This window comes from Hypomesus nipponensis, chromosome 16 (genome assembly GCF_054491055.1).
Source record: "Hypomesus nipponensis isolate SF chromosome 16, ASM5449105v1, whole genome shotgun sequence".
Lineage (NCBI taxonomy): Eukaryota > Metazoa > Chordata > Actinopteri > Osmeriformes > Osmeridae > Hypomesus > Hypomesus nipponensis.
In genome coordinates, this window is record NC_140376.1 from 11,710,168 (window position 1) to 11,728,218 (window position 18,051).

Genomic DNA, 18,051 nt, shown 5'->3' on the forward strand with positions numbered 1-18,051 from the left:
CTTTCACAGCAAAGATAAACTAGAGAGGGTACAATTTCTGGGGAAATTGTAGGGTTAGCTTGCTTGCGTTAAAATGCATAGCCTACTTATTATTTATAAAGATTACATAGATTTAAAAGCATATTTGTTCTGCTCATCTACAACTCAAAATACTAAGAGTGAAGAGTAGAATTAAATAGTCGTCTTCTAATTTCCCCTGCAAGAGGGAATAGTGATCAGCAACCTCACAGTTGAACCTCATCAAAACTAATACATTTGGCAGACCGGTGTAAAAATGGACCTAATCTTAATTAGGCTTAAACGTCATTGTACGTTTTTCCCTTCTAGTGATATTTTCAGGCATTTAGCCTACTCATATTGCATTCATTCATTAATAAAGAACCCCCTTTGAAGCTTATTTTAACAACGACGTTACCAACAGTAGCTATCTCAGATGTAATCGCGATTCAAATAGTACCATCTGCTAACTGAAAATATGCCCCCAAAAACGTAACATTTATCTAGGGGAAAATGTCAGTGGTAGCGATCATTGTCAGTAACAAGGCAAAATGCGATATAGCCCTGCTGTGTGGAGAAGCTGCCCCGGTAAATTGTAGGCTACAACTACTACTAGACTGTCTTGGTAGTGATTGCGTTGATTAAATTTGGTTTAACGTTACTTCCGTTGTACGGTCTAGGCTGAAATGAATTATTTTCATGAACCGATTGAAGTTTAGGCTGTGGCCATGGAGTTCAGGTTAGTAGTCACTAGTCAGATAATTTCACTTATTGAAAGACTTTTGATGTAAGTAAGGCCCTTACTAAGGGTAGTGCCACCGTATGACTTCCTACATAGGCTACTGTAAACAGTTGTGGAGATGTTTTTTTTAGCTACTAGACTATGCTACAGTATAGCGTTGTAGTGAGCTACACTGGTTTGAAACCACAGGTAATGATAATTTCACCAACAAATCGTTTACCTGTAATCTAATGTCTAATGTGTAATGTCTAATAAATCCTACAACGAAAATGTATTTGTGAGGAATGTTTATTTTAACGTTTGAAAACAGATGCATCATAGACTACTGTAGTATGTGTTGCCCGGGCAACAGAGGCTAATGTCATGATGCTGATGCTTCAGTGAAATAGTAGACTACTGTTTCCGAAAGTAGATGTAACTACTTCCTTATATCAGCTTATATTGTACATCACACTTCACAATTGTGTTTCATATCACAAAGTAAAATGAGGAAATAGTTATCACCCTGGCCTCTTTGCTTGTGGTGTTTCTGCAGCTCCCTTGCAGTTAAGCAGTTAGCCTAGCTATCTCCCAGAAGTTAACAACTGCTTAACTCATGTTCTGCTAGAGGTAGTCACGCGATATTTCGTGACGTTAGTGACACGTCAGTAGCGTCAGTGATTGTGGCTAGCAAGTTAGCCACCGTTAGCATCACTTTTGCCACAAAAACTTAATTAAAACCTAAACCATGCAAATGAACATAAATCCAAATAGAACCAATGCAATCGAGACCAAGACAAACCTTTTGACATCGACGTTGTCTATATAGTCCAAATATTGAGGCATCCTTAGAAAAAAGAAACAATAAATAATAAGAATATATATGTGAGATTACAATGGTTTGTTTACCTTCTACAACATCCGGAAGATCAGGAGATACCTGTGTGAGCACTCCACCCAGCTGCTAGTCCAAGCACTGGTCCTCTCCAAGTTGGACTACTGCAACTCGCTGCTCGCTGGTCTCCCAGCATGTGCAACCCGCCCTCTTCAGAGGATTCAGAACGCAGCGGCCCGCCTGGTCTACAATCTACCCAGACGCTCCCATGTTACCCTGCTCCTCATCTCTCTCCACTGGCTACCCATTAACGCCCGTATCAGATTCAAGACCCTGGTACTGACCTTCCGAGCAGTGAACGGGACTGCACCCGTCTACATCAAGTCTCTCCTGCAACCTTACATCCCCACCCGTCACCTACGGTCTTCTTCAGACAACCGCCTGGTGGTCCCACCGCTCAAGACTGCCCGGTCCCAACACAAGCTCTTCTCCTGCCTGGCCCCCCAATGGTGGAACCAGCTCCCCACCTCCATCAGGGACACTGACTGTCTCCCCACCTTCAAGAAAAGGCTCACGGCGCACTTGTTCCGGGAGTACAACGGCGCTTAAGAATGCTTGGCTGGACTTGTTAGTTAGTTTCCTCCAGGATCACAATGACTCTTATTAAGTGACTTGTTGCTCTTTTAGGTTAGATATAACGAAGTTAAGTCTTGTACTTGCTGTGAAATATTTTACTGTTGATTGCTCTTCTACAGGTACAGTCCTGCACTTTTGTGGTTCATGTTGTTTTAATTTGTAACTTGTATAACTGCATGCTCTTATGGGTCTTCCCTTTTGGCACTTGTTTAGCTTTTTCACAATGTATGCTTCATGTTTTTGCTACCTGCAATGTTTGGGACTATCTCGTTGTTATGATCAGTGACCTATGCTCTTTTGTAAAGCTCTCTCTTGGAAGTCGCTTTGGATAAAAGCGTCTGCTAAATGAATAAATGTAAATGTTTGTGCTCGCCGAAGGCAAGCACACCCCAAATATTTAACTTTGAAGCAGAGAAGCCAATCTCTCTGCCACTTTAAAGTATTTATTCATGTAGTTTATTTACAGATTACTGGATTTTAGTTGCATAGTCTCTCTTCCCTGTAAAATGGAAGAAATCCTCAAAACAACTGGTTTCGATTTTCACCCATCATGCCTCTCACATGCCACAGCTCTTGACATAATTGTGATTTTTTCAGAATCTCTGGTCCCCTAATTATGACAGTCTCGTACGGATAATCACGTATTCCTTTCATGCGAGTATTCATGTTCTTTCTTTTTTTTCTTTCTTTCTCTTTCTCTCTCTCACTCTCTCTGTGTCTCGTAATTTAGTTGGAAAGTTTGCTGTCAAGTTTCAGTTCATATACCAGTCTAATTAACGCTCCTGTTCAGGCTCATTTGGTCTAAGAATACAAAAACTCCATTTTTTTTTCTTCCTCCGCTGCATTCAAAGCAATTCATTCATCTGTCACTGACTACAATTGCTAGGGCCCCCGATGCAGAACCAATTACCTTGCCCCTCGGAGTTGAGATTGATCGTCTTTTCCACCCCCTCTCCCCTCCCTGCTTTTTAAAACCTCCCCTTTTTTAAATTAAAAAAGATGTGGTATACTAAATAAGGGTTAAGGAAGGTCCTGCAGTCACCTTTTGTTTTGAGTCCATAATTGGGCATAAATGTCAGAACTTTGCAAGCTCACTTCAGGGTTCTGCTTTTAATGTTATCTTGTATTTGAGCGGGGTGGTGGAGGTGAACGACGTTGTGGCTTTAACAGCACATTATGTCTGCTTGTTCTTCTGTAGAGAATTAACCACTTCCCCGGAATGGGCGAGATTTGCCGCAAAGACTGCTTGGCAAGGAACATGTCCAAGTAAGTGTAGCCTATGCTTTAAATTAGAGAGTGTCTGTGTTTCAATCAATCTGTCAGTCTCTCTCTGTCTGTCAGTACCTCTGAAAGAATGAATAATTGAACGAAAACAAAGAAAACAAACAGCAGCAAACAAACATACAGTTAAGATATTCCTAACTTCTGAACTTTCTTCATTTCCCATCCACAACTAGAATGATCAAGTGCCAGCCTCAGGAATACAGCTTTGTTCCAAAAACATGGATCTTCCCGGCAGAGTACACCCAGTTCCAGAACTATGTGAAGGAGCTGCGGAGGAAACGCAAGCAGAAGACGTTCATCGTGAAGCCCGCCAATGGAGCCATGGGTCACGGGTAGGTCACAGAGGCAAAGGACACCACCACCGACACCTCTGACAGACTGACACACAGACAGGCCAACTGGGTCCGACAGATGGATCCAGGGACAGTATTAAAAAGAGGAGAGAAAGAGAGCGAGAAAGTGCGAGAGAGGTAGAACGTTTTGGTGGGGGGTTGTGGTGTAGGAGGTGGGAAGAGGGGTTGGGGTGAGGGGTTGGAGGGTGGGGGGGTCCGGGAAAGGAGAAACATTGAGATGGGCGTGAGATGAGGTGATGAGTGAGATGACCCTGACCAAAAAAAATGCCTCTGGTGATACGAAGGAGCCGAGACTAAATGGTGTAAAGCCATTCTCCTTGCAGGCCTCATTTTATCCCCCCCATGATCGTAAATCTGTGGTTAGCGAGGACACAGTTCTAACCACCCACCCAGCCAGCCAGTCTGTCAGTCTCATCCCCGAAGGTCTCTGCATGTGATTATTGGATCATTTTATGAAAGGCCATCAGCAGAGTCGAAGAGCTTCAAGCAGCTCCAAGGTTGGCCCTCTCGCCCCTGCGTGTCTCTCAGTCAAGAAACGATGACAGCCCAACCCCCCCCCCCCCATGATACACACACACTCTGAAACCAAGGTCAAGTTGATGTGGACTTCAAAGATTGGAGGGGGTGCTGGCACCGTTGCTGTCTGAATTCCAACAATGCCAAGCAAAACAATGAATAGCGTTCACCACTACAGTTAGTGTAAAGTATTTGATCCTCTCAATGCGTGTACCCTTATTTCACTACTGGATGGTAAAAAATCTCTTGGGTTAACGCAGATGTCTTTGAAGGAAACTTGTTATCATTGGAGTGGCTTATAATACCTTTGTTCACAACAACCTGTGTTCATTCTGCACACCAATAGATGGGGGTATTGAAGTAAAGATTGAGCGGCGGTATCTCTCTTTCGTTTTTTTTTTTTCTCTCTCTTTCTCTCTCCTTTGGTATATGAGCATTACTTACAGTCCTGTGCGAAAGTACAGCCTTATTTATTAAAGAATAAACGCTGGCGACGGCTGAATTATTGCAAGGCATTAAGAAAGTGAAAGATGATGAGTTTAGTTTGGCCACTTGGAGGAGGATGTGAAAGATTAGATTAGAGAAAAGCACGGCCTGACACAGGAAATTAAGTTATATCGGCCCCCTTAATTTATTTTGGGTCGGCAAACTAAATGAAGTTATTGTTTGTGTCTGAACTGGAGCTTGTTAAAAAAGTGTCAGGCTCAAACAGGAGATCCCCACTGGTGCCAAGTTAAACAGCCGGAGAATGAAGGCTGTGATTACCCGACATGGATGCTCATCAATCATGCAATCTCATTTACCACTCCAGGGCTGTGGATACTTGACACTCTCTGTCTGTGTGTCTGTGTGCGTTTTTCTCTTTGTGTAATTGTGTGTCTTTCCAACTGTTTGTCTGTCTGTCCATCAATTAATGTGTGTGGCTGCTGGTCAGTTTTTCTGTCTGTCTCTCTACCCCTTGTCTGTCTGTCTCTGTTTTTGTCTGTCAGCCTGTTTGTCCCCCCCCCCCCAACCGACCTCTGCTATTTCTGTCATTATGTCCGTACACCTTATGACCATGCCTTTGATCCAGTCAATCTCCAAAATGACCAAAGAGCCCAAAACATTAAAGCCCAGTTTCCCCTCCAATGACCAAGTGCTGGTTGGGCAGCCTGTAACCTGCATGTCCTCCATGACAGGGCCAAACACGAGGCCAAACAGTCTCGGTTCTCATGGAACACACATGAAAGTGGGTGGATAGGGCCATGCCATGTGTGTAACCAATTTAGCCCCTTCAGAGCTAACTGTGAGTGAAGGCAATATGTTTTAGCGTGGGCCCCAGCTTTGCTTAAAGGCTGACTGTTTGGAACAGCCCCTCTGTCCCCCTTCTACCAACCCTCTCCTTCACTGTCCTGTCCTACGTCCAGCTAAATACAGCCTGTGTACCATAAGACCTGAGTGCAAATGACAAGAGAACCAAGGAAATGAATTGGGCTGGCGGTTGAAATGGACCAGAATGTCTTCTCATGTTAACCTGTTTAGAGTCTGCGATGGTTGAACCGCATTTGATGGAGGCTAGCTGCTCGCTACCCCCTACGGACTGTTTTTGCTAAAAGGTTTGGTCTGAGGCCGCCAGATCAAATACTCCAATGATCTCCAGATGCTAGTTCTGTATATGTTGGGAAATCAGATATTAGAACTGTCGCTTTTTGGGGAGGGCAGGGTTGTACTAGTAGTTGTACTAGTTTGTTCTTAGAATCACAGAATAATCATAGTAGTACTTACTAGTAGTATGTACAGTCCTATAGAAGTAGTAATTTCTAATCAATCAATCACTTTATTTATAAAGCATAATTAAACACAACTTCCGTTGACCAATGTGCTATACAGAGTGCTAAAATAGGACCACAACACAAGACAACATAATAACTGCATCAACATTCATTTTTTAAAAGACAAAACAAATAAAAAGGTCTTTAACCTCACTTAAAAAATTGACAAGGAAGGAGCGGTTCTAACTTCCAGAGGAAGATTAGTAGTACACATTATCCCCATAGCCTTGCACTTGTAATATGTTGTTTTTTATTAAATGATTTTATAAACACACAAATGTGTTTTCTTGTGTTTCATAGAATCTCACTGATTCGAAACTGTGAGAAGCTCCCTACCCAGGATCACTTTATCGTTCAGGAGTATTTGGACAAGCCCTTTCTAATGGAGGGTTACAAGTTTGACCTGAGGATCTACATCCTGGTTACTTCCTGCGACCCCCTGCGCATCTTCCTCTACAATGACGGCCTGGTGAGGATGGGCACCGAGAAGTACCACGCCCCCAGCGATGCCAACCTGGTGAGTAGGAGTGTGGCATCTTGCATCCAGGGTGTTTGTGGCACATTTGCAAAACACACCCCCTGTGAACACGAGCGTTTGCATTCAAGCGCACACACGCACTCTCTCACACACGCACACACTGAAGCAAATCAAGCTTATGCTTCAGTCTGGCACCTGCTGAACTGAAGTCTGTTACCACAAGGAAATTGACACACGCACACACATCGCCGCACACACACACAAACACACACACCGAGACCACACCCTGTGAAATAAGTGGTTTAGTCTTACACCCCAACTGACATGTGAGATAGTGAGTCATGCCATTGAGAAGGATCTAGAATCCCACAGAGACTTACTGAGAGTGGCCGTAACATCACTGGCCTTTGCCCTGTTCAGGATGCATAACCCTCTCCTTCTGATGAGAGATTGAGTCCTATGACCAGAACAGCCTGCCCAGTTTGTACCACAAGTCTATTGTCCATTTACTTTAATTTACATTTAAAAACATTTTTACTAACAGCTTGTTCTGTATGCATGTGAATCTCCCAGAATAGGAAATGTGTTGTGTGGCGATCTTTAAAATGGGGATATTTTCAGTTTCCTTACAACCAACTAATAGCTTCTCCTTTGCCCCCTTAATAGAGTCAGCTGTACATGCACCTGACCAATTACTCTGTAAACAAACACAACGAGAATTTTGAAAGAGACGAGACGGCGGACAAAGGCAGTAAGAGGTCCATCGGCTGGTTCACAGAGTTCCTCCGCACCAACGACTATGACGTAGCCAAGTTCTGGGGGGATGTTTCCGTAAGTACCCACCCACAGACACACAAATGCAAAACGCGCTTTATACACAGACGGTTTAGGGGATAAACTTGGCCTGGATTGAGTTTTGAGTGCTTTTGTTATGACAGGGACTCCAGAGATTGTTTTACTTTGGGGAGAGTGAAGGCAAACAAACTCTCGGAAGAGTCACTTCCTCCATCCTGCTCTGGGTTTGACCATCTAAACACCTTTCTCTTCTTTACTTGCTTTCATCTCGTTGGTTTTTAGGCAGTATTGCATGTTGCATTCGCTGTCTTTCAAAAAACATCTCTCCCTCTCTCTCTCCCTCTGTCTGGCTTTCTCTCTCTCTGCCTGTGATCATCTCAACTGTATTCTCCTTTACCTCTCTGTACAGTCCTCATCCCCTTTTTTCCTGGTGTTTGTTATAGTCCGCCCCAGCCCTGAAACCACCACCACTGGCTTTGTTGTTCTATCCCTCCATTTCTTTCTCTGACTTCATGGTTGCCTTGAAAACCTTCTGTTTGACATCTTTCCTGCCCATCCCTCCTCTCCTCTTCACCCCTCCCCTCACTGATCATAACCCCTGACATTAATACACGTCAGGCAAACTTCTGCATCTCGACACTTCCACCTGGACCCCCGTGTGCCGTACCACACTGCGCCTCTTCATCCTCATTTTCATCCCTGCGGCCGCAACGGTAGACTTTAGCTGCCCTCCGCTCGTTCCTCCGCCTTCTTTAAATTTTCACTTTGTGTTCAGTCATAACGCTGTCTTGGCGCTCATGCTGTGCTTTCATACACTGCGTTTCTTCCCCCTCAACTTAGCTCACCTTGGACCAACTGTCAGGCTCTCTGGTGCTAGTCTCCTGTTGGAGTGGTGACCTTTATTGGTTACCTTCTGCCAGCTGTTAGAAGATAGGACTGTTGTGAAAAGAAAGCCCACTGTAAACAATTGCAGGTTAAGACAGCCACCTCCTCTGTGGAATTGAAAAACAGATGTCCGGGTTGTTACCTTGTGCCACTTAAAAAACCGAGATGCTCAGGAAATCTGTTGCCAAAAAATTTAATAGCTTTCTTTTTTCACAAAATAGGTTGGAGCGACAGTGTATGACTTAAGTATGTGCACATGCACCTGCATAGGTGTTGTGCAGAGAGTTGTGGCTCTGAATGTGTCAGTGTTACTGGTGGAGGCAGGGAGGGGTAGACCTGAAATGCCCAAGCCCTGTTCTCTTATCAGGAACAGACCAGGCCAAGCCCCCCTTCCCTCCGATCCAGACGAGTGTGTACCAGAGGCCGACAGCTGTGTGTGTGGGTCACAGATGGATGTTGTGGTGTGGTAGGCAAGTACCCTGCAGAGCCATGCCCAGCCAAGCCACGCTGGTCTGGTTTCTCTCCATAGAGCCGAATGATGCCTTCAACCCACAGGTGTGCACACCAGCACCGAGTGTGTGTGAATTTTTTTCTATTTGTGTATATGTGTGTGTTTATGTACTGTACTAGAGACTCTGTGGGGTCTGCGCAGACACAAGGCAGCCTGCTCTCTCAAATAGGCCGTGTGGAGTAGTGTGTATTTTTCAATCCTGACTGATTTCAGGTGTGGTACAGCACAGTTATCCAGATCCCTAGGTCCACATCCTGGAGATTAGATGTGTTGGATTTATTTATATATTTTTTACAGTACATATTGTGTTTGTCAGTGTTGTAGTTATTATGTACTTTATGCTTGTTGTTAGACTTTAAAACCTGCAGTGCTGTATGTAAAAAAAGAATATATGTTCTACGGTCAAGAAATGTTGCTCTGCATTTTCAAGGGATATTGAACAATTAGCAGAACCCTTTGTTGTTGTTGCCAAACGAGTTTATTTCTAACTTCCTTTTGTGGTTGTGCACTGAATTTGGCAAACAACTTAACCGAGCGTGTTTAAAACATTTTTATTCACTCTGCCATTTACCAATCCTGGTTTCTTTGTTGCCTAGGAATTGGTGGTGAAGACTCTGATCGTGGCTGAGCCTCACGTCTTGCACGCTTATCGCATGTGTCGCCCCGGGCAACCACCAGGGAGCGACAGTGTCTGCTTCGAGGTGCTGGGCTTTGACATCATCCTGGACCGCAAACTCAAACCCTGGCTCCTAGAGGTACACACGCACACCCACATAACAACAACAAAGCCAAATTGTGTGCGATGGATTCCATTTCGGCTGTGTATAGCTTGAGAGTTTCAGTAACAAACGACGTGTTTTGATAATTTGCATTTTGTTATTTTTGGAACGTCAAGAAAATTAGCAAATTAATGTGGCAATAATTTGGGTTAACTGAAAAGCCCATTTTCATTTTTTTGTAATTTTTTTATAAACAGATGTGTCCGAAACATTCACACTGCAGTATAAATACTAATATTAAAATAAATCTCTCTCTCTCTCTCTCTCTCTGTCTCTGTCTCTCTCTCTCTCTCTCTGTATGTATATATTAAATTTTCTATATATATATATTTGTGTGTGTGTCCAAGCCAGAGAAAGACAGGGCGGAAACCCCAGTCTGTAGTGTTTCAGATGTCTGACACAGTGATGATGTGACAGCGACCATAAACTGCAATAATGTAGCATACAAGGAATGGAGAGAGATGCTGCCTTAAACGGACTTGTGTCGTAAACACACTGATTTTGCTTACACTCCGCATGAGAAAGAGAGCATACACATGCACACACCCACACACACATACTGCAGTATATAGGTCAGAACTGCAGGTTGACCAGCGGCAGTCATGGTTTGTTTCTCGAGTGTCACTCAGGATTGAAGGAGCGGAGCAAAATTCCATTCCAGGATTTCCATCTCACCACGAGTAGATGTCAGCCAGTTAAAGCATGACCTAAATCCTTTAACCCAAAGTGCTGTGCGCTTTTGTTTTTTTTTACTCCCCATAAATTGACTCTGGGATGTGATATGCCTTTGGGATAATTGTTTGTTTTCTCCATTGCGTGAACCCCAAATAAACCTGCTTTCTAAAATCCTTTAATTGGAAAATGCATCATTTGGAACTTTGTGTGACTTTCAGCAGAGTCATCGTAGGAACCCATGTGGCGTCACACTCTCTCAAAGGATTTTTTTTTGCGTGCGTGTGTGCTTGACAAAAGGACAAAGAGAAAAGGAGGAGTTTTTGCTGATGTGACTTTGGAATCCTGTGTGTGTGTGTATGGGAGTAAGGGCATGCATGAGTTTGTTCACAAGTGCGTAGACATGTGTGTAGCATACTTTTTTGCTCTTCCTGCTTGCGTGTGTGTTTGAGGCGATTAACAGCCGTGGATGCAGTTGTTACACTCCACCAGTAATGATCCCCAGTGCTACTACCAGCCCTCCATAACTCTCATCAATTAACATCCTCTGCATAGTTCCACATGGGGGAAAAAGAACGCTGCTTCTCTTTCACGCCACATTTACCCTAACAATCATTTATTTCCAAAATTCAAGAGATTAGTCAGGGGATACTTAGAGACCCTGGTTCTCACTGCGTACAGACAGAAAAAAACTTTTACTTCACCACAGCTACACTGTTCTGTAGTGGTGGTTTTTGCATTCAGTATACAGTGCAGGACTTCTGACTAATATCTCTTAAAGTATAGCAATGCCTAAGAGAGAACCCATGGCACACCCCTAGACACAAATTACATTTCATAGATGTATTAGATTTTTTTTTTTTTTTGAAATTGAGTAGTGTCCCAGGAATTCCAGAAAGAGGAACAAATATTGCCAGAAACTTCCACATGGCCTATGCAAGTTCAGATTGTTCGACTTTGTAGACTGTAGCTCAAGTTACCGTGCTTGTGTCACCATAGATTACATAGAGTCCTCTGCTTTTGGCTCTGCCTCCGTTGGTGTGGCTACGACTATTCCCTGCTTCCTGAAGGACGGCCAGACTGCGCAAACAACCGGCAAATTTCAGCCGTCGGTGAAACTTCCGAGAGCAATAGTGCTACCTGAAAGGTACATGGTATCATTGAAGACGAAAATGTCAAATACGATTGCTCTACAGTGTGTGTGTGTGCACTTGTGTGTGTGTGTCTGTCTGTGTGTGTGTATGTTTTATTGGACTACAAAAAAAGCTCAAGTCTCACATTCTGTAATTACACTGTGAAAGTAGCCACAAGGTTTGACAAGGCATTCAGCATTGTGTGCTACTGCAAACACTCCTGATTAGACAGCACACTTGCTACGTTGCCAAACGCAACTGCCACTGACTAGCTACCTCTGGACATTTTTCAGACGAACAAGCACAAAAGAGAAATCAACTGATGTGGAAAAAAAGTATTGGCAAAGTGCTGATATAATATAATGTATAATTTAATTCCTATTGTACAATTATTACATGCTGGATAGCACACCTTCTCACTTCTCTGTGGCTTGTGTCTTAGGAGATTCCTGGCCAACAGAAGCTGGTCATCAGACATGGGGCTTTGTACTGAATGGGGGAGAAAGAGACAACCTTTTGTGCAATCCTTATCTCCATTTGTGGTGTTTTCAACACTGGTTCTCCTTCCATTTGACATTCAAAACATCAGTGTTACACAATGAGAGCCACAAACTGTGTAACTCTAGATTGCTCACTTTTTTTGCCAAGCCTGGCATCTATATCTCGTATGGAGGTTTTCATTCACTCCTTCTCCGTGGCACACACACACACACAGACAGACAGATAGACACATTGTCTGGTTGTAGTTTTTCCTTATCATTGTGTTTCCTCGTGAATACAAAGACACTTATTTTGTGTGAAAAATGAGGAAAAGGTAAAGAAATGCATAAATGAAAACATGCATACAGAACATGTTGAGTTTAAAAGGAACACACTGCTAATTGATACAAAGCCAACCTCCAACCAGCGCAAGCTTGTACCTTATGTTACAGGGTTGCCAAAGACAAAAGGGGTCAGAAAGTGTCGCAGGGGGATGCTTTCGCTCATTAGTGAAAATATAGCGGTGTGACGGTAATATCACTCCCCCCTTGGGGCCCTTCACAAGATCCTTTTTTCTCAAGTCTTTCCAGGTCCTAGTCACACTGGAGATGTTAAGCCAGCATGACGAATAATGTAAAAAAAAAACAGGCGACAGGCGAATATTCAGGGCACACAGTGAGCAAGCAAGGGGGAGAATGCACATGCAGACTGCCCCTTTAAATGATTTGCTGTGTCTATTTGGCCGAAGTCTAACTGGGAGGATATTTATTGTTTTTGCAAAGTCCTAGTGGGTTTCTGTGGCCCCAAACCCTGGCCTGTATGACCACTCGCAGAGCAGGAACCTCATTAAAAAGTAGTTTAATTCGTACATGTACGATTTGGTTTCAACCCACCAAATTATTGCTGGATTTTGAAAGAAAAAGTGTTTGTAGCGGGTGGAATAATTAGAGTCCTGCCGCATGGGTCTCACGTGAGCCGGGCTCCATGCTCCAAAACAGACTGGTTCTTTGTGTGGGTGGGTGTGAATGAGTGTGTTTATTGTGCTCGCAATGTTACTCTATCTCTGCACTTAGGCACATGTGCGGCTTATCATTGGCGCGGTATTAAACCCCATCATTCAGCTGGAAGGACAGTACAGGGGATGGACCTCGCTTTGAAGACACAAAGGGTCAGACAAAAGAAGCATTTTGCTTTTATTGTTTGTTGCGCAGTAAAGAGTTGTGGAAAGTCAAACGAACGCTACACAGACAGACACACCCAGACTGGTTATTTCGGCTGTGGTTTCTTTTTGTCTTTGATGTAGAGCTTATATGAGCGGGCTTGAATAGTTGAGTTATTTGTTTCCAGCCAGATTCAAGAAATATAAGTATATTTTAAATTTGTTCTCTGATGCACAACAAAAAGAACAAGGAAAAATATGTACGAAATGTGTGACTTGTAATAGAGTTTGTTCATTTGCAGCCTGAAGTCTGCAGTAATTGCCCCATATACCCCCCCCCCCCACCCGTGCTTTATTCCAACATCTCTACATCTCTCCAGTCTGTCCTCTCTCTGGGGGGGCGGGTTGTGAGGAGTGATTGGCAGCTAATGAGGTGGGTTGGGCTCGGGTCAAGCGTGCCGCTGGTGTTTGTTGGAACGGCAACAGCCACCTCCTGCACCCAACCAACCCCCCTTCCCCACAGTGGTCCAAAAACCTGCCACAAAACCCCCCCTTGCCCCTGCGGCCCCCTTCCCCAATTGTTTCAAGATGAGTTTGATTTGCTTGTCCCTTTCCTGAGCGCCAACACAAGCCAGACTTCCTTTCTTCTACTAGCGGGGGAATGAATGGAAATGATCTGCACCGGAGAGCGTAAACAAACGTTTTTCTTTTTCTTGTCTCAGCGCTGTTCAGACACATGGACGCGCATATACACGCACACACATGCTTCATCTCGTGTTTTTTCCCGCCCAGTGTGCCGGCTGTTTTCCTCCTATGGCAGCCTGATCTGCACAATCTGAAATCCCTCTTAACCTACAGAATAGTCTCACACAGCCAGAAACATAACTCGCTCCAAAACTATTCTTTGTCCCTGAAATGCCCCTAAAATAAAATGATAACATTGAAAAATTGTCCTGCTGAAGGATTTAGTAGATCACATTATGTAAGCTTTAAGTGTTTTATCTGTTTTATTAGACGTGTGAATTCATGTTTGGTGTTTTAAGGATTTAGATGGTGTGCAGGGGTTTGGCAATTTGAAATACTCGTTTGAGATATTTCTATGTCTTTGCCAACTTTCATTCAAGCCTCAGTTTAAAAACCAATAATTTTCTGCATTTCTGCTTTATTGAGAAATAATAACAGTATTTAGAGGGACGTGATATGTATGGAAGACAGAACGCAGAGGGCATGCAGAAATGGTCCTGGCCAGAATCTAACCCAGGCCCCTGCAGTAAGGCCATAGCCTATAAGGTACTGGCTCTTACCCGGTGAGCCCATGCCACTGTACAAGGCTTTGTAATATAGCTTTCTCAGAGATTCTCCAAAAGCATTAGGGGTGATTAAGAATGAATTGCCAGGATCTTTTAGCTCTCTAGATAATATTCCACCCCCTTGATTAGATTTTCCAGGGTGAGAAATGAGAAAATAAATACATATAGTTGGATATACTAAATTATATGTGTGTCTTTTTTCCCCTTAATGCTTTGATTAAGCTGTTGCACTTTTAATGGGCCTGTTCTTTAAAAAATAATCTAGTAATATCATACAACTTTTAAGAATATTATCTTTTCTCTATGCCTCTGCTGATTATTGGGGCTTCTATGGTGCTCTAGGTGGCAGTGTTTTCCTTCCAGCCGTGTGATTTATAAGAGGTGTATTAAAGAATCATTTCAATGATGTATGGGATCTGCCAGTCCCCATCCACATCCATGCAAAACTGAGTTATGTGACTCCTTCTATTTTTTTCAAACATGACTATTTTATGGAATAAGTATCAAATTAGGAATGTACAGGACGGGAATATGGGCCAGTTGAAAAGGCACTCCAGCATTTAGTCATTTATCATCAGAGTGGGATGGCAGTTGTGTGTGTGTGCGTGTTTGTGTCTGTCAATGTGTCTGCTGTATGTATGTGTGATTGACTAGGCATCTGTAGTGTGTGTATGTGTGTTCAAAAACAACTCAATGCATTCAACTGTCTAACCGGCTAGTCTGCCCACCAGCTAAGGGCAGGTGACTTCTCCAAGTGTTGGTCTGCTAACTCGCATGACAATTAGCGCAGCTCAACAACTCGGCTAGAGTTTCTCTGTCGGAATGAGCCACTACAAACTTGACAAAAGAACGAAACAGTGATTGATATGATGTCGAAACCCAAACTGGACTTGAACGGGGCGACCAGCTGGATCAACGCTCTCTCTCTCTTTTTCTCTCTCTCTATGTCTGTCTGTCTCTCTTTCTCTCTCAGAGCTTTTGTGTAGCAACAACAGTCCAGTCTGACAGTGCTTGAACTATGTGGGTACCCCTGAGTGTTTGAGGCGGGGTAGCCTTACAGATTATATTTATCGTAACCAATGTTTTTGTCTGTAAAGTGACAGACATGAAATTTTTATTATTTTTTATATATTTATTTTTATTCAGACTTACGGCTATATTGTACTTCTTCACAACAACGTGGTCATTAATAAACTGAATTCTCTGTATTCAATGACGCACAACGGGGTATAATCAGGCGGTGATTCATATGCTCTTTGTGGGGAATGCATGCTTTTTTCTTGGGATTTCTTTGAATGCGAACGTTCCATCAATCATACCAAATCATCAGTTGCTTCATCCATTCTGTTTATTAAGGGCAATAATCAAGATCATTATAGCACCAGAACTTCAAAGTCAAATCAAGCCAAACAAACAATTCACATGGGGCTAAACGTACTCAGAAAACATCTCCACAACCCTGCATTGCTTCATTTTGAAGGTGCCCATTGAAATATTGACAGGTTATTTCTGCATCAAAGACTGAGATATTGAGGTAATAAATAAATAAATAAAATAATTGTGTAGTCCTACGATATGATATTTGATTTACATGTAGCTTCAAATTTTTCTCTGATCCTTATTTTAATTAGCGAAGGACATGGACAATGTGTTTGATTTGTTGTTTGTTGGTTAGTATTTTCCCAGTGTTTTTCGCGCATGTTGATTGATATATTACTGAGACGTGTACGTTGGCCTCAGTCAAAGTGAAAAATCGGGAATCATTTCATCTGCGTTTTTTTATTGGATACCTCTCAAAGCAGGACCTTTTAAGGCCCTGCCAGAGAAATTTCGGTAAATCAGTGTGAGTCTGTGGGCGATCGTTATGCCTAGACTGGCCTAACTTCCTCACACAGGGAGAGGGAAGGAGGGAATGGCAAGAGCGAAGGGGGTAGGATGATGGTTAGGGGTATGATAAAGCGAATATGAAAAACTTGAAAGAGAAAAGTGAAAGAGTCAAAGAAAAGGAGGGAAAGAGATAGCCCCATTATGCTGTCAGTCAGTGACAGATGGGCAAAAAATAATAAAAAATTCACACTGGGAAATGAGACATGCGGGCAGGATTACCAACAGCCCGGTATCACCCGCGTATGTAAGAGTGCCCATACTCTTAATGAAATGAAATAAATGAAAACAGTACTTTTCTTCCCTCCTTTTTTGAAATTAACTGTCCTATTACGGTGGGGAGAAGTGGAGTTTCAATCCACACACACACACACACACAACACAAACCTCACAAGTGGAGGGTTATATTTTGTGTCCTCCACCTAGAAATGGCTGACACACTGGAACCACAGGACTTTTGAACAGTTAGGCTTGATGAGCTTCTCTTTATGTATTTCGAGCTTGACCATCTGCAAAACCGACTCCTGGCGTGGGCACTGTTGCCAAATGCCGCAGAGTTTCCCCAGGGGGTCAGGTGGGCACTGCCAGGGTCGCTAAAGCTACAATTAAATCATTGATTTAGTGGCTTTCGTGGCTAGCCAGCCTTAGAGGCCTAGCCTGAATGATTAGTGGGGCTGGGTTGTGATGTAAATATTACCTTACACTAGAACCGCTAAGCCCCGCTACACATCAGTAAACACCTTTTGTGTTGAGGATTAGTGACGGCTCGACCGTTCGTGATTTTTTTTTTTTTTTTTTTTGAGTGGAGAGAGTGAGTCCCGTGTCCCCCCACCCCAAAGCCCTTGAAGAGGATTTATCCCCTCTCTCTTTTCTTTCACTATTGCTTCAGTGAGGATCAGGAGCCACGTTGCTCATTTTCCAACTGCTGGGCACTTTGCTAGCTTTAATGACATGGCGTCATGCACTAAGCTGCTCCCTCATAGGCTCTTGGCTGTTAGGTGGCCTGTTATCAGGCCTCTGATTGGACACGTTGCTGTTTCATGACCTATAACGAGTCCCTTGGTAGGCTCTGTGTTTGTCTGCGACTTGCTAAAAGCCCTCTGATTGGTTGGTGTGTCGCTTTTAAGTTACAGCTTGTATCCAGCTGCTGTCTACGGCGCAAGATAGGGTGAAAAACTAGAGTCTTCCTGACATAGATAGAGCCAACAGATTAAGGTTTCCACAGGAAAAAAGATTTGAACTTACTGATCCAGTGTGCACCTTATAGCTTGATATCTTATTCTGTGAGGGTAAAAGGACTGATTTAGTGTAACAAAATAAAATGTGTGTGTTTGCAGACCCCCCACACACACACACACACAAACACACTCACACAGACACACACACAATGTCTTTCCATCTTAATTCTAACTCAATTACACAACACAGACTTCTGTCTGCACCGGTGTCTACCTGAAAAGAAAGCTATGAGGTGTTTGGGAGTTTGTGTGTGTGTGTGACACCGGGCGGGGAGCGTTGTGTTTCCAGGTCTGCAATCCGATCTATCCGACAGCGGCGGCTGTGTCGTCGTAATTTGAACCCCCCCCCCCTTTTTTAGGGGGGCACAAAAAGCAATTCTATCACGGGTTCCTTGATACGCTGACCCTTTTGTTGCCTCATGCAATCCCACCCCCACCTGGAAAGAGAAAGCGAGGGCAAAGAAAAGAGGGACAAGTAATTTTATCATGTCAGCTGTATCACTGTAAAGCACTGGGGGAAGTTTTTTTTATAGAGAAGCGGTCACACTTATACGTTGACAAGGATGACAGGGCT

General features: G+C 43.4%; 1 protein-coding gene across 3 annotated transcripts in view; it reads left to right on the top strand.

Moving 5' to 3' along the window:
- ttll7 (tubulin tyrosine ligase-like family, member 7) overlaps positions 1–18,051 on the top strand; it is a 52,909-nt gene that overhangs the window by 9,253 nt on the left and 25,605 nt on the right. For all 3 annotated transcript variants that reach the window (XM_084676013.1, XM_084676012.1, XM_084676014.1), the window contains 5 exons: positions 3,388–3,455; positions 3,647–3,805; positions 6,454–6,670; positions 7,298–7,462; positions 9,419–9,577. In XM_084676013.1, coding sequence (XP_084532139.1) covers positions 3,388–3,455; positions 3,647–3,805; positions 6,454–6,670; positions 7,298–7,462; positions 9,419–9,577 — 768 coding nt within the window. The remainder of the gene's footprint in view (positions 1–3,387; positions 3,456–3,646; positions 3,806–6,453; positions 6,671–7,297; positions 7,463–9,418; positions 9,578–18,051) is intronic.